This window comes from Acipenser ruthenus, chromosome 6 (assembly GCF_902713425.1).
Source record: "Acipenser ruthenus chromosome 6, fAciRut3.2 maternal haplotype, whole genome shotgun sequence".
Classification (NCBI taxonomy): Eukaryota; Metazoa; Chordata; class Actinopteri; order Acipenseriformes; family Acipenseridae; genus Acipenser; species Acipenser ruthenus.
Window position 1 is genome coordinate 31,957,285 of NC_081194.1, and position 16,630 is coordinate 31,973,914.

The window sequence follows — 16,630 nt, forward strand, 5'->3', positions numbered from 1 at the left end:
GAATTTTAGAATTAAGACATAATTTTTAAAACATATATATGAACATAATTTAGATATTTTACTTAACATCATATAATCAAAAAAACTACTAAATGACATCACAAAAGTCTACAGAAAGCCATAGTAGTAGTACAGTATTTCATGTTAGATTTCGAAATGTCACATTTTTCAATTTCTGCCAGTTTTTCATTAAGTATATGGGAAACTACAAATTGCTATGTACACATTTCAATTGATTTTATTAACCTGAGAATTCTTTTTTTTTGTTTCTCTTAATTAAAAAAAAGGTTTTGCCCATGAAACTTGAGAAAGCACAACTGCAATACAATTTGTAGCCTACATTCAAACTTCAAAGTCAGTTTTCTTTAATTTCCATTTTCTTTCATTTATCCTGACAACTTAGCAAATTATACCTTCATCACTATTATTTACTACAAGATGCTGCAAAACAATTACACTATGTAACACAATTTTTGTTCCTGGGTAGTAAGTGTTATTTCCTAATTGCTTATGCCTCAAAAGTATAGAAAATGGCTATTATTCCCCACAAACTTTGCTTTTGTGACCAGGACAGTGATATTTTGAAATTTACCCATTTCCAATGAGAAAACAGGCGAATTTGTGTCTTTTCGTTCACATAAAGTCAGAAAAAAACAACATATGAATCCAAATTAACATGTATTTATACTAAAGTAATACAAAAATGACTACAAAAGATTTAGAAGTGAGTAGTTTTTCGAGATTTACGATTATACTGTAAATCATTTTCACAAATCAGCCCCCAAATGTAGTCTCCCATCATGTTCTCGTTATACTGTCCTTCATTGACAGCTCATCCAGGAGCCTCAAAGCCGTGCTGCTCCATAATGGTAACAAGTACCCATCTCTACCCCTGGCTCACTCGGTGCACCTCAAAGAGGATTACAACAGCATCGAGACCTTGCTGGACGCCTTGAAGTATGATGAGTACGGCTGGGACCCTCGGAAGGTGCTGATGCCACCACTGCACATCAAATTGGGCCTTATGAAACAATTTGTCAGAGCTCTAGATAAGGAGTCGGCAGCCTTCAAGTACCTTCAAGACTTCTTCCCTAAGCTGTCTGAGGCAAAGGTCAAAGCCGGTGTCTTCGTCGGACCACAGATAAAGAAGATCCTGGAGTGCAATGAATTCCCCAAGAAGCTCACTAGTAAGGAGAAAGCGGCTTGGAACAGCTTTGTCGCAATGGTTCGGGGCTTCCTGGGCAATCACAAGGCCGAAAACTATGTGGAGCTGGTTGAGACTCTGGTGAAGAACTACGGCACAATGGGCTGTAGGATGTCCCTCAAAGTCCATATCCTTGATGCTCATCTTGATAAATTCAAGGAGAACATGGGAGCGTACTCGGAGGAGCAAGGCGAGCGCTTCCACCAGGATATACTGGACTTTGAACGCCGCTACCAAGGACAGTATAACGAGAACATGATGGGAGACTACATTTGGGGGCTGATTTGTGAAAGTGATTTACAGTATAATCGTAAATCTCGAAAAACTACTCACTTCTAAATCTTTTGTAGTCATTTTTGTATTACTTTAGTATAAATACATGTTAATTTGGATTCATATGTTGTTTTTTTCTGACTTTATGTGAACGAAAAGACACAAATTCGCCCGTTTTCTCATTGGAAATAGGTCAATTTCTGCTGACTCGCTGTCCTCTGAAGCGTGTGCCGTCAGCCGACCGCTTTTTAACACACGCTACAGCGTTGGGGGACAACGCAGTCCTGGGCAGCTTACAGGCAAGCCGCTGGCGCCCGGCCAGACCACAGGGGTCGCTGGTGCGTGGTGAGCCGAGGACACCCTGGCTGACCTAACCCTCCCTCCCCCTGGGTGGCGCTCGGCCAATTGTGCGCCGCCCCCTGGGAGCTCCTGTCCTCGGTCGGCAAAAGAATAGTCTGGACTCGAACAGGCGACCTCCAGGCTATAGGGAGCATCCTGCACTTTACTGGATGCGCCACTTGGGAGCCCCTCCTCTACTAAGCCCTATCTTTTGTGGAAACATGCAGTGTTATGTTTTTGATTTATACACTTTGTTCTAGACAGCTCTATTCAGAATTAATAAAAAAAAATGCACAAACACAGACATGTTTTAAATATATTGCAAAAATCTTGAGAGTATAAAAATGACCTGTTCAGTTTGCAGTTAGACTCACAGTAGGTTTTCTTAATATGGGGCTGTGACAGGGCTGAGGCCTGCCCCTGTAAAGGAATGTATTTTGGTGGTGGTTTTGTTTGTAATTTTAAAAAAGGTGTGTTTAATGTAGATAACTGAAAGGAATTTGCAGCAATTGGCAACAGAAGAACTGATAATCAATTAACCCTGCTCATCTGCCTTTAAAAAGAGGCTGCAAAGCCAGTTTCTTTGTTCTTTGTTTGATTGGAAACAACCAATTTGTGCAGGGAGAAGGTTCCTGAAGTGGGACCTCCCTTTTAGTGTCTCCCTTAGCAGCGCTTGGCCACCTTTTGTTTTATTAGCTGTCTTTCTCACTTTTGTTTTGAATTTTTGACTTTTCATGTACATGTTTGTATATATCCTTCGGCACTAGGGATACCATTGCTGGTACCCTAGTGGTGGCCACCAACAACTGCAACAGTCTGTGCTTTTAATAAAACCTGGACGCCCGAGTGGCGTTTCAACCCTCTGTGTCTTTCATTCTCTTAGCGGATACCCACATATAACAGAACACACCTGTTACAGCTATTAACAGAGTATTAATTTGGCAAAAAGTTCCTGCAGCCCGGGCAGGTGCAAAATATATGTACAGATTTTTTATTTTTTTTAAACTAGGTTGATTAATAATAGACCACAATGTCATGGAGTCAGTATGCAATTTCATACTGCATAAAATACAAAAAATGATTGATGTTAATTTATAGCTTATTGATTTATCTGTAGAATAGTTTACAAGTTTAATAGTCATAGCCTTCCCATAGGGGAACCTCTTCTAAATCAATGCTTTCCAAGGAAATTTCCATTTCGTCACCATGAATATTCTTTGACAGTCTCAGGCTATTACTGACAGAGCAACTACCTACTTGGAAAGGAATGCTTTATCCAAGATGTACTTCTTAATTGGCTGGTAATACATACTGTACCTGATTCAGAACTGGCACTCCTTTGCTCCCAATGCAGGTTCCCAGGCTTACCACTGGCAAATCCTGCCCCTCTAATTTCTGAGACTCCACACAGTTCTGTCTCTGTTGAATCGTGCCAGACTGGAAGTCTGATTCATCTGGGATCCTGGAGGGGAAAAGTAAAAATACCACCAATGAGAATAAAAATAAAAATAAACAGCAAGTGATATGACACTAAAAATACCATGGTCTGCAAAGCTGATGAACCCCACTGACTGCGTCAACACAGGTGCCATTGTAATTGGAGGTGATAGAGTCAGTTTCTGAGGGACTTGACTAATTTGAGAACGGAAGTCACAACCCATCAGTGCTGTTGAACTCTGACACTCCCGACCACAAATACCAGCTCTGTTTCATTTTCTTTGCTAGCACTCAGCATTTCCCACAGACATAAACCTTAGTGCTGTGCACTAACTTAATTGCTACTCAGTCATACATACTATGCTACCTGACTGGAGTCTTAAATCCCAGCAGCAAGTGAATACAATGCTTTCATTTCCCATTTTCTTTCCTTACTCAATTCCAGAGCCTACAATTGCACATAAACCTTTCTGTCAGTGAGTAACTGGCAGCTATCCGTTTAGCTGTGACTAGCTATGTGCAAAGAAAGGCTGCAACACATTGCGACAAAACTACCAGTTTGTTCTCTTATTTGTCTACAGTTAAACTGTATGCACACTGAGAAAAAATACTGAGCTGCAATGATGGCAGTGTCACAATATCCCTCTGCCAACTACTAATGAAAATAGGATGAATATATTAAGTTTGTGAATTTAGTGCTCTTGAAAGGTGAGGGATAGTGGCATAGGCTACAGTCAGGCACAGTGCCGATGACAGACGCCATTGGAACTTATCATAGCAACATCAGTCCTGACCGGAACACCTCCTGCTATTCAATCCTAGGCCTCTCTCTAGCAAAAGCCACTTGGTGGTTTTGTGTGTGACAATACAATCAGACTAATTAGGCTTCCAAGCCAAAGGCTGGGGAAGCCTATTGTTATTGCTGTGTTCATTATTATTATTATTTTTCTTCCCAAACATCATTGCAGAGTTATGAAAACGCATACTTAAGTAGATGCCTACCGCTGGACAACCAGACTGGCATCCCCGAATGAAAAAGTCACATAGTTCGACCGCCATATTGGATCACGTGGAAATTTTGGGAATTTTTCAAAACTCTTGCCATTAAAAACAACTTAAGGTGGAATGACAATGGCAGCAGATAGTGCAGCAATGGCCTATAAAAACATATGTTCAATCGAGGTCGATTGAACAATTACTTTGCCCGCTACGCTGGATTGGCACCAAATATTCAACAATCTTCTTCACCTAAATTGGCACGCATGTTCATGACCAGGTCCTTTCTACCGTTTGTAAAATCCACACTTTTTCGATACAAAACATGGCCACGGCGCGCAAATAACCGTTTCACGGCAGCTCTATTTTAACTCCTAGGGCGTGCTGACAGGGTCATAGTTATAATGGAACACGTATAGGAAGTCATATGTGCTCTATGAAAAAATGTCATCGCCCGTGGCCTCTGACCTCTCCTAAAGGTCAAACGTGATGCATGACATCATCAACATACGCAACTGGCTATAGAACTGCCTATAACTTCTTATCGGCTACACGAAAATGCACGAAATTTGACACAGATGTAGAGGACTATGGGATGTTGTGCCATGGTCAATATGGCGGCCTTTGGTCACATGGTGTGGCAGCCATCATGACGGCTCTATTTTCATACATTCTTGCATAAATCCAATTTGCAATAGACTACAGTCATGAAACTTTATACGACCATAGAGACTCGCGTGAAGTACTGGTGATATCAAAATGACACATTTTGGTCACATGGTTTGGTGGCCATATTGATAATTGTAAAAAAAACTTTTGTAACCCATAACAAGAACACCATTGCACTTATGCTCTTCAGTGTCAACACAATTGCACAGACCATTGGAAAGTAATAACTGCTGAAGTTTGAAACAGATTGCTCACACGGCGCGGCGGCCATATTGGAATTTACGTTGAAATTTTAACTCCTAGGGCTTAACTTCTTATCGGCTGCACCTAAATGCACTGAATTTGACACGGATGTAGAGGACTATGGGATGTTGTGCCATGGTCAATATAGCAGCCTTTGGTCACATGGTGTGGCAGCCATCTTGGATTTAATGAAAATTGAGCAATTTTCAAAAGTTTCCTTCTCATGAACGGTAAATACCATAGCTGTGAAAAATTTTGTACATAGTGTGCTAACCAATGTACTTAAATTTCACGATAACTGCTTGGAAGCCGTAAAGTTGCTTGCAACTCTAGTTTAACTTGTGATCAGAGATGAGTGGCTATTAAGTAGCTCCTAATAAAACAGATAGTACCTGTACCTTGGTTACATAAAAAAAGCCTTATGAAACTGCAATCTTCTAAAAAAAAGAGTATAATAAAGTTTAAAGGCACAATCTATCAACACTTTATTGGGTTAAACCAGAAATTTAACTATAATGAACATGGAATGAAGAAGTTGTTTACAGTTAGATAGAGCTTTAAGAAAAGAAAAATAAATTTAAATATGACTTTAAATAATTATCTGACTTATGCCCTTGTCACTATTTGATAAATTGGGTCTAAATCAATTCAAATATGTTGTTAGAATATATATATATATATATATATATATATATATATATATATATATATATATATATGAACAGACTAGTAATGTTCAGGGATGTTCCATCACAGACGTTGTTTACAGAATGTGTGGGGAAAAAATGACATAATACCAAAGAATGTGTTGAAACTTAGTGACTGGTTCGTGCACCTGTGGTCAGACATGAAATACAAGGCATCCAGCATTTACAGTATATATCTGCACTTACTTCAACTCAGAATATACATTATCCAGGTACCACTTGAAAGACTTGCACTTGAGATTCTTCCGGAGTTCTTCTCTGTTCTGAATGCTGGTTAAGAAACAGCAAATGTAAAAAACATGTTGTCCAACTATGTGATGAAAAATACACAAATACAGGCTGTATTATGATCTTTGTAATTAATATAAAGAACATACTCTCCGTATGGTTTTCCCCTGGCAGCTGGACGAGCTGCATAGTAGAACTGTTTAAACTCGTCCATCCACACTTCGGCTGTACGTCTGGTGTTCCTTGGTAAAGAAAAATAAATGCTTCTTGAGAAGTGCCTTTCCTTTTTTAAACCAATAAAAAAAGTTTCTCATGGTCTTTTAACAGGTTCTTCTACGGATCAGAGGGGTTTGATACTTTGACACATTCAGTTCTATGCCTACCTTTCATAAAAATAACTGAAGATAACATGCACTAAAGACCTAACCTGCTTGTTTATTATTACAAGTATATTTACTATGACTCTGAATAATGCTCTTAAGTAAACAGACCAATGAAACTAATTACAGGTCTCTTAATACATGCACAGTAAATTAAACTACAGCACCTGGCCCATTAAAAACATTGACTGCTTACAGAAGCAGAATTAAAGGTGGTACAATGTCCTTTTCAATCCTTTTTTATTTTACTACTACTATTTTTCATTCATTGGTCAGTGGTTTGTGATTTTAGAGGTAGCATGCTATGACTGTCATGCTATTATCCCTTTGTGGAGGTATGTATATGAACATGTATATTGCATTTATAATTTATATGTATAAAAAATTACAGTATAAACAGATTAACCTGTTTTGAGATTATTCAGAGAAATCTGTTGTGAAATTACTAACAGTGTACTTTTGACTACTGTGGTGAATCACTGATGTAGCTCTGTGCAATTTCGCTGGTTGGAATTTCTTTTTATATTGAATTTGGCCCCTGCATTATTTGTTCTGAAGTTGTATAATAAGCATTTCTTAACTCACAATGGGATTACAGGAGTTGAGGAAGTTTATTTATGTCTCAGTAAGATGACAATTCTTTACTGTGTCCCTTTAATTTGACACATTTTGATTTTTCATCTACCCCTCTTACTGTGCACTAGGCTTGCCTGACCTAAGCACCATGTTACTGGATGCTCAGCTGATGCACTATCCTTGTGCTACTATTATGTAATTGTAGATACAAATAGTTTTAATCCTAAACTTGTTACTTCTTATCTCATATTGTATTCTAGTAGCATTTGCACGTACTGTAAACTAGACTATTTAAATATTGTTTTTTACACTGTAACCTTGTATTGCCCTGTAACACCTATAAGTCGCCTTGTATAAAGGCATCTGCCAAATAAACTAATAATAATCAGACAAAAGTGGTACTGGCTACCCCCTCCAGGTGTTCCACTGTTGGAACATGCATTTCCTAAATATAGAAAAGTATAGTACGATGACATCACAAATCTAGAAAAAGAACGTTCCATTCTGAGTTGTTGTAAACATAGCCTTTGAGTACTCACACTGTAGTGCAATGCTGGATAGATCAGGATTGAAGGAGTTTAAATACCACCACTTTTTGGATTATTCATATATTTTCCAATGGTTATGGGTACCTTGATTTGCCATATTTTTTAAAATGCTTAAATTAAAATGCTTTACCATACCTCACTATAATGTATAATACTTGCCCATGCTTTACCATGCATTCACTATGCTTTATTACACTTTGCTATGTTTTTACTATGGTAAACTTGTATAAGGGTTGACTCATGAAAATGAACCTTTTGTATATATCACATTTTTTTTACAGCTGATCCCTTTTTCTAATTTAAACAGTTTTATAAATGTAAAATGTTTTGGTAATGGTGAGATTGGAGTAAGCTCTGTTTAATTTAATTAAGCAAAACAGAAGTTTAAAAAGCAAGCTGATTTTTTCAGTATGGGGATAACAGTAATCAACCATCTTATAAATACAACTGCATTTCATTTAACTGATTTTTGACTGGTAAACAAACTACACCAAATTGACTTCACTGTAATAGTTACCAGAAACCACAATAACGTTTTTTGATCAAGCAAATTCAAACATTGTGATATTGTGTTTGTGGTGTCCTGACTACAGATCAACCAGATACTGTGCAGATACCGTGTGGATATTTAGGATGAGTATGCAACTTTATCTAGTAGGTTATCCAATATAATCCACCATAAAATGTAAATAGTCCAAAACAGACTTTAAATTCTGAACACTACTAATTCGGTAACAGGAAAAACACATACAACTAATGTGCATTCTTTTTTATCTAAATAACAAATTTTACTGAAAAAAAACAGTAGTTGCATATTCATATTCTCTAGAGGCAAGACTAGTTCCTGTAAAATGTGTTTAGAAAGCAGTTCTTTGTGCTGTTTTGTTCAGTTTGTTTTCATCCCTAGATATCTAATTAGGGTAATTTTCTGCCTATTCCCTTGATACTCTTAGCAGGAAGACCATGTTAGGAGCAATATTTCCCTGCATTGCCTGCATTGAGTTGCTTTGAAGTTCATGGCAGTGCTCTTCTACACCTTTTAGCATAATTTAGCATAACATCTGTTTGTCCTGTGGGGAAACAAATCTATGTGTAAAGTATACTACACCATTGTAATCTGAAACTGGAATTTAACATGACTGTCTAAACTATGGTTGGAACAATTGTTGATTATCATGATATTAACAATATTTATTATTCATTGTACTTAATTATTGATAATCATATTATAGGCAATAGTTTTGTTTTTGACAGTCATCTAAAGCCAATACTATAGCAATGTTTTGTTCCTCTTTCTTACCAATTTGTTCATAAACAGATGTTGGGAGAAGGGGGTGAGACATAAGAGCCATGTAATTAAACTGGACATCTGAAAAATGTGAACATCACTAATTCAGCACTCCATCCATTGTGGGAGAGGTATGGCTTTATTTGAAAATGTGAACAACCAAAAGGAAGGAGTGTGGCACAGAAAGACCTAGTCACTTTTAGATTTTTTTGAGAGGATGTTTGAATTTGTAAAAACTGTTGAGATTGGTACATGTGGATTATGGGCCTGTTTGCAATTTAAATAATACACATAACTCACCACACCACTTACTTTATGTAGGTATTGGCATTTCCTTCAGGGAAAACGTATGGGTGTTTCTTCCTGAAGACATGACCAACTCGACTGCAAGGGATGATCTCCAAGCTCCCACCACACATCCACACGCGGAAAGAGATCTCTACAAGAAAGCACGGTCAAAAAGTGTCAGTTTATAGAACTTTGTTCACAAGTCAATTATGTCCAGACCTGCCATTAAACATGAATCAACTGCATTAGTGTTCACAATACTATAATGCAATGGACCCCGGTGCTCTCACGATTTCTATAAATTGTTACAGAGAGAAATATATGTTTTCTTAAAGCTTTGACACACTGTTATTAAATAATTCAAGAACCAGAATACACTACTCAAGGTAACAGATAAAAGGTTTCTTACTCACCAATATTTACAGTGTCTGACATAATAAAAAAAAAAATGACCATAGAATGTCAAGACATTTCGACTGTATTACTATACATTGCAAAAAAGGTACATTTCTGTTAACTGAAAGACTCCTTAGTAACTTTAAAGTACTGTGTATTAAAATAATGTATGTCCATGCTGTATGTATATTGTTATAAAACAGGGCAATGTTTTATAGAACGATTACAATTGCTTTACAACATAATTTAAAGCTTTCTCCTTGCATTTAGTAACATGTTTAAAAATACTTATTAATGTTCTTTTAAACTAGTATATCTTATCAATTATCGGGTATTTCTAAAACTTGACCCTGAAGAGTGTTTGCAGTCGGAGTCTGTGTTCTCTTGTTTCAAAACACTCCTTAAAAAAGAAAACATAGTAATTTGGCAGTTGACTACACTTTCCCCATGCTTACACTGTACTACTGCATGTGTTATCCATGTTTCCCATGCTTTACCAGCCTACTCTTTTTCACTGTTCCTACTTTTTACTGTTCCTAATTTGCTAAGCTTTTATGATGGAATACCACAGTAAATCTTCGTAAATACAGTTTTGTGACTAGGGCCTATTGTGGCTGAAACAAACCAAAACAAACCTCTACGGTTCATGCCTGCCCTTCACCTGTGTGTGGATTGCCTCGCTCTGTGTGATGAGCCTGCCTACGTTAACCGAGATCGCTACATTGGTGTCAGAGAAGTGGGATGCAGGTACCCTGGCACGTACACGTCGGACTGTAGCCTGGTGAGCAAGTCCAGGGCGGACTTGAGGCTAGCGGGGGAGAGTGTAGTGTGCACGGGGGAAGGCAGCAGCAAGGTTGGTAGGTGACATAATCACACACATATAGTGCCTATATATAGTCTACACCCCCTTGAACTTTTTTCACATTTTGTTGTGTCAGTGCCTCAGAGTTTCATGCATTTAAATGAGGATTTTTTTCCACTTATCTACACACCATACTGCACACTGTTAAGGGGAAAAAAGTTTTTATTGAGAAAAAAATTATATATTAAAAATACAAAACTGAAAGATCATAATTGGATAAGTCTCCATCCCCGAGTTAATACTTGGTGGAAGCACCTTTGGCAGCAACTACAGCTGTGAGTCTTTTGAGATAGGTTTCTACCAACTTTGCACACCTAGATTTGGCAATATTTGATCATTCTTCTTTAAAAAACTGTTCAAGCTCTGTCAAGTTCCTTGGGGAGCGTTGATGGACAGCAATCTTCAAGTCATGCCACAAATTTTCGATTGGATTTAGGTCGGGTCTCCAACTGGGCCACTCAAGGACATTTACCTTTTTGTTCCTTAGCCACTCCAGTGTAGCTTTGGCTGTGTGCTTTGGGTCGTTGTCATGCTGAATGGTGAACTTCCGTCCCAGTTTCAGCTTTCTTGCAGAGGGCAGCAGGTTTTCCTCAAGGACTTCTCTGTACATTGCTCCATTCATTTTCCCTTCTATCCGTACAAGTGCCCTAGTCCCTGTCGATGAGAATCATCCCCATAACATGATGCTGCCACCACCATGCTTCACAGTAGGGATGGTGTTCTTTGAGTGATGCGCTGTGTTGGGTTTGCGCCAAACATAACGCTTTGCATTTAGGCCAAAAAGCTTATGCCACATGGCTACAGAATCTCCTGAGTGTTTCTTTGCATACTTCAAACGGGATTTAAGGTGGGCTTTCTTGAGTAATGGCTTCCTTCTTGCCACCCTACCATACAGGTCAGATTTGTGGAGTGCTTGGGATATTGTTGTCACATGCACACTTTGACCAGTCTTGGCCATAAAAGCCTGTAGCTCTTGCAAAGTTGCCATTGGCCTCTTGTTAGCCTCTCTGATCAGTCTCCTTCTTGCTCAGTCATCCAGTTTGTAGGGACGGCCTGATCAAGGCAGGGTCTTGGTGGTGCCATACACCTTCCACTTCTTAATAATCGTCTTGACCGTGCTCCAAGGGATATTCAAGGCCTTTGATATTTTTTCATACCCATCCCCTGATCTGTGCCTTTCAACAACTTTGTCCCGGAGTTCTTTTGAAAGTGCCTTGGTGCTCATGGTTGAGTCTTTGCTTTGAAATGCACTACCCAGCAGAGGGAACCTACAGGAACTGCTGAATTTATCCTGAAATCATGTGAATCACTACAATTTAACACAGGTGGAGGCCACTTAACTTGGTGTGTGATTTTGAAGGCGATTGGTTACACCTGAGCTAATTTAGGATTGCTATTACAAGGTGGGTGGACACTTATCCAACCAAGCTATTTCAGTTTTTATTTTTAATTAATTTTGTACAAATTTCTAGAATATTTTCTTCACTTGGAAGTTGTGGGGTAGGATGTGTAGATAAATTTTAATGCATTTTAATTCCAGGCTATAAGGCAACAAAAGGTGAACATTTTGAAAGGGGGTGTAGACTTTCTATAGATTAGCTATGGCCAAAAGTTTTGCATCACCCTATAGATTTAACTCATTTTGCTTCATAAAGTCGAATGAAACCTGCTGAATAATGTTACGTTAACATATTGAATTACATACCACTTTGGAGTTTTCCATATATTCCATATAATTGACATTTCAAAATCTAACATGAAATACTGTACTACTATTATGGCTTCCAGTAGACTTTTGAAATATCATTTTGTGGTTTCCTTGATTACATGATATTAAATAAAAGATCTAAATGATGTTCTGTGACAGAGCAGAGGTGTGCATGTGAGGGTGTGTGTGTTTGGTTGGTGGCTGGCAGCCATCTTGGCTCAGGTGCAGATGAACACTATTAGTTGTAGTAGTATTATTTAATTATAAAAGTGTGGAATGTGGCCAGGTGGCGATTGACTGCCAATGTGTTGCCCAGCCTGAACACAGAGAGAGAAACCAAAAGAAAAGAAAAGGTATTTTGTTGTTTTGTATGTTCGGGAAAGGAGATTAGTTCCTCTCATTTAGATAGATTTAGGTAGAGTTTTGTAGTGTTTTTTTAAACCTTTTGTTTTGTTCCTGTGTTTTATTTGTTTTTGTTGTAAAGGATAATAAAAGTGTGCAAACGCTATAAACTGCAGTCTGGGTTCACAGGGCGCAGACCAGCCTTGACCTGGGGGGCTTTACCACAGTTCATATATATATATACAGTATATACAGTATATATCTATTGTGAGATATATTGCTTCTCTAGGGTTCTTTTTCCAGCACGTAACTGACCCCGACACACACTTTCTCTGCGCACTTTTATGTAACACAGCAAAATAAAAAAAATAAACAAAAAAAAAAATAAACGCCTAGGTCTTTCGAGCACTTATTAGACACTTATGCAGGTTCCATGACTAACTTGCAGGACAGCTAAGCTGTTTACCTCACATAAACTACACAAACACAAAGTTCACACAGTACCTTTGAACACAGTGTATGATGCACCATTGGGTTCTTCACACAGTAGTAGCCCCGAGCAGTCTGGCTGCTCTCCTTTTATATTTGGCAGCTGGCCTCAATTTGCAATAACGAGGCCAACTGCCAAAACAATCAATAAAACAATTAACTAATACAATTAAACAATACAATTAAACAATTAAACTTGGCAGGGAGGCTTTTAACCCTGTCCCCGCCACAATGATATATATATATATATATATATATATATATATATATATATATATATATATATATATACACACACACACACACACACACACACACACACACACACAAATACACTGATGCAGAAAAGAAATGGAACACTCAGGTCTAATGGATTTTATCAAATATTTTAAACATAGAAAATGTGATTAAAAATATAGATCAAAGACTCATGATAAGTTTTCAGTATTAAACGTCAAAATGAAAACATTACAAAGTTAGTATCAGGTATGACCTCCCTGAGAATTAACACAATCCTGGCAGCGTTGATGCATAGACCTGATCAGCCTTTGGATAGACTGCTGTGGGATGCTCCGCCACTCTTCCTGTGCAGCTGCAGCCAGCTGGCAAAGGTTGGCTGGTCACGATTGTCGCCTGTGGATGGCACTTGGGATTTGGTCCCACAGATGTTCTACTGGACTCAGATCAGGAGAAAAAACTGGCCACAGCAAGACCTGAAAAACTGTTGCCTCAAGGACTTCGTCAATGTATCGCTGAGCAGCAAAGTTGCCCTCAATCTGCACCAAAGGTGTTCTTGTGTTAAAGGAGATTCCTTCTCACATCATCACACTTCCACCATCCCACCAGTTGGCTTGAACAATGCAACAGTCAGCATAACGCTCACCACCTTGTCTTCCGTCAGGTCTGTCAAGGGCAAAACGGCATTCATTGGTGAATAAAACACTCCACAGCTCTCTCTGCCACCACCTCAGATGTTCTCTGGCCCACAGAAGATGGTGATTTCCTCTCTCAACTGTCAACATTTTACCCCTGAATGGCCTGCATGGGTTATTTCTTTCTGGAATTTCTTGTGCTCTAGCCACTGCAGTCTGAAAACGATTACGCAGATGGATCAGTCGGATGTGACAGAGCCAGTTTCCTGGTTTCTCTGGACTGCTGATTGTTGAAGCAGAACATCTCATTCTCGGGGCAACTTCTCTCACAGACAGGCCTTCAATCATGCCGATAGCAACCAGGCGATCTTCATTACTCAAGCGGGGCATGGGCGTATCTTTCACTGTTCACTTGCATTAATTAAAATTATGTATTTTCGAATGGCTATTTATACGAATTCTTAATCAACAAATTTTGGCAATTTTAACTCAACTCAAATACCAAACACTGAGCACCTGGCATTTTTATGAAATTAGATGACTTGAGCTCAGTATTTTGTTATCCCAAGGAACAATACTGCTCAAACAATCAACAAACCTATCTGCTCACTATTTAAAAAGTAAATAACATTATGTATGTACCCAATGAGCTATTGATATAAAACATAAAGACTGTTGCATTTTCATTGTGCATATATATATATATATATATATATATATATATATATATATATATATATATATATATATATATATATATATATAATATATATATATTGTAACAGCCCGGCACTCACTCGGGTTCGTTGCCCCTTTAAAAGTACGACCCAGGACACAAGAAATTGAGTTTTCAGCGCTGACGCGCTAATTTTTAATAAACACACCAAAAATAAAACAAACACAAAATAAACACCTAGCTCCTCTTGGAGCGCTTACTACACAAGTTTTTCCCTCACTAACTTGCAGGACGGCTAAGCCGTTTACCTGCTAACACAAACCAAAACCACACAGGTTTAACACAGCACTTACAATTACGACTGCTCGGAAGCAGAGCACCTCTCTTCTGCTTCCTTCTACTCAGCAGCCATGTACAGCCAAGCTGCACGTCTTATATACCCTGCACCTGACATTAATTTACAATATATATCTGGTGCGGGTGATAATTAAACAATAAACAATTAAACAAAATAATAAAACAATTAAACAAAATGTGCATTCTCTCGCAGGGAGGTTTTAACCCCCTCCCTGCTGTTTCTCATAACCCGCTATTTCACAATATATATATATATATATATATATATATATATATATATATATATATATATATATATATATATATATATTTTAATTATATCTCAATCCTAAAATTCTAGGTGATGCAAAACTTTGCCACAGCTGTGTATATATATTTTAGCCGTCGGAGAGACCTCTTTGGAGCAGGCCACTTTTAGGACGGCTGGACCTGGTTTGAACCTGGGTCATCTGCGTTTACACTACAAAAAAAAAAAAAGACCTATGCCGTCGGTGACAGGGGGACCCTGTCGATGCTCCTTGAGTGCATGTGTGCCTTTATGAAAGCAGCTGGGACGCGCAACAGGAGACGTGATACTAAGGAACTAGTTGAGCAGGTAGGCTTGCCCTGTGCTGAGGTAATCGAGAGGTCCCGATTGGCTGGGGGGGCATGCCCAGGGAGGCTGCGCGAAGCTCAAAAGGCATCTGCGACACAGCTCGAGGCAAGTGCATCGCCATGCTACACAGACAGGTGCTGTGCTTACATCAAGAAGGACAGCGTCCGCTGCATGGAGAGAACTACTACACGAAACCCTTCCACTCCAAGACAGTGCTTGTGAAGGCATTGCCCAGCTGAGGCCGTGTGAAAAGTCTGTTTGAAAAGGCTAGAGTCACCGTGAGAATGCCGGGACTCCAGAAGCCCAGAAGTATGTCAGTTTAGGGGATGTTGATCCCAAACAGTTTGCACAGTAGAGTAGTAGGTTCCTGCAGCAGAACGTTCCTTTTAGTGGGACTAGCGCTCGCCTTGTGTGGCAAACTTTTATTTGTAGCTTTGTTTTGTTTTCTTTATTAAATCCGGTGCTAGGATTACCATTATTGGTGCCCTAGTGTCGGGCCTGTGTTTATTAAATCTGCATGCTTGTGCGGCATCTCAGAACCCAATGCTCTGTGTCTGCTTCAGTACTATTCAGTGACGACCCACGTATGTAACATCACCCTGTTACACCGTCTCAGAATCAGCTTAAAAGTGTCTGCAAACGGGATACGAGTGTCTTACCAAAGTTTTCTCCACCCCAAATATCCATGGCTGTGTCATATTTCCCCAAGTGATTAAACCAGGATTTGTCCATTACAAACAGCCCACCAGCAATAATAGGGGTCCTGCAGATGAACAAGAGTTAGTTAATGTTGGAAAGCAATTCAAAATAATAAAAAGTGATAACCAAAGGCTTTAAACTCAATTCTAACATCATCACTAACATTGTCCCCTTTCCTTCTTCTGAAGTTTCTTCACAGTTTTGCATCGAGATATGCATATGTGTTAAATGCAACACAATACAACAGAAGTAGCTGTTGCTTTCTTGGTCTGTTGTATTTCAGATTCAGTACATTCAAATTGTGTAATAACTCAGGAAGTGTTTAGGTACCAGGAAGCAGCCATTTTAAACCTGAAAAAATGTATACAGCTTGAAAACAGCTAAAGAAATTCCTAAATATCTCTCGTACAGAAGAACAGGTAATGCTGCTAAAGTATTAATAAACTGCGTTTTTTTTA

The 16,630-nt window shown here is 38.7% G+C and overlaps 1 protein-coding gene across 2 annotated transcripts in view; it reads right to left on the reverse strand.

Moving 5' to 3' along the window:
- Positions 1-16,630, reverse strand: part of galnt14 (UDP-N-acetyl-alpha-D-galactosamine:polypeptide N-acetylgalactosaminyltransferase 14 (GalNAc-T14)) — a 142,768-nt gene that overhangs the window by 22,316 nt on the left and 103,822 nt on the right. For both annotated transcript variants that reach the window (XM_059025335.1, XM_034017804.3), the window contains exons 9-13: positions 16,133-16,236; positions 9,201-9,327; positions 6,246-6,338; positions 6,055-6,138; positions 3,134-3,278 (exon numbers count right to left, since the gene is read on the reverse strand). In XM_059025335.1, coding sequence (XP_058881318.1) covers positions 3,134-3,278; positions 6,055-6,138; positions 6,246-6,338; positions 9,201-9,327; positions 16,133-16,236 — 553 coding nt within the window. The remainder of the gene's footprint in view (positions 1-3,133; positions 3,279-6,054; positions 6,139-6,245; positions 6,339-9,200; positions 9,328-16,132; positions 16,237-16,630) is intronic.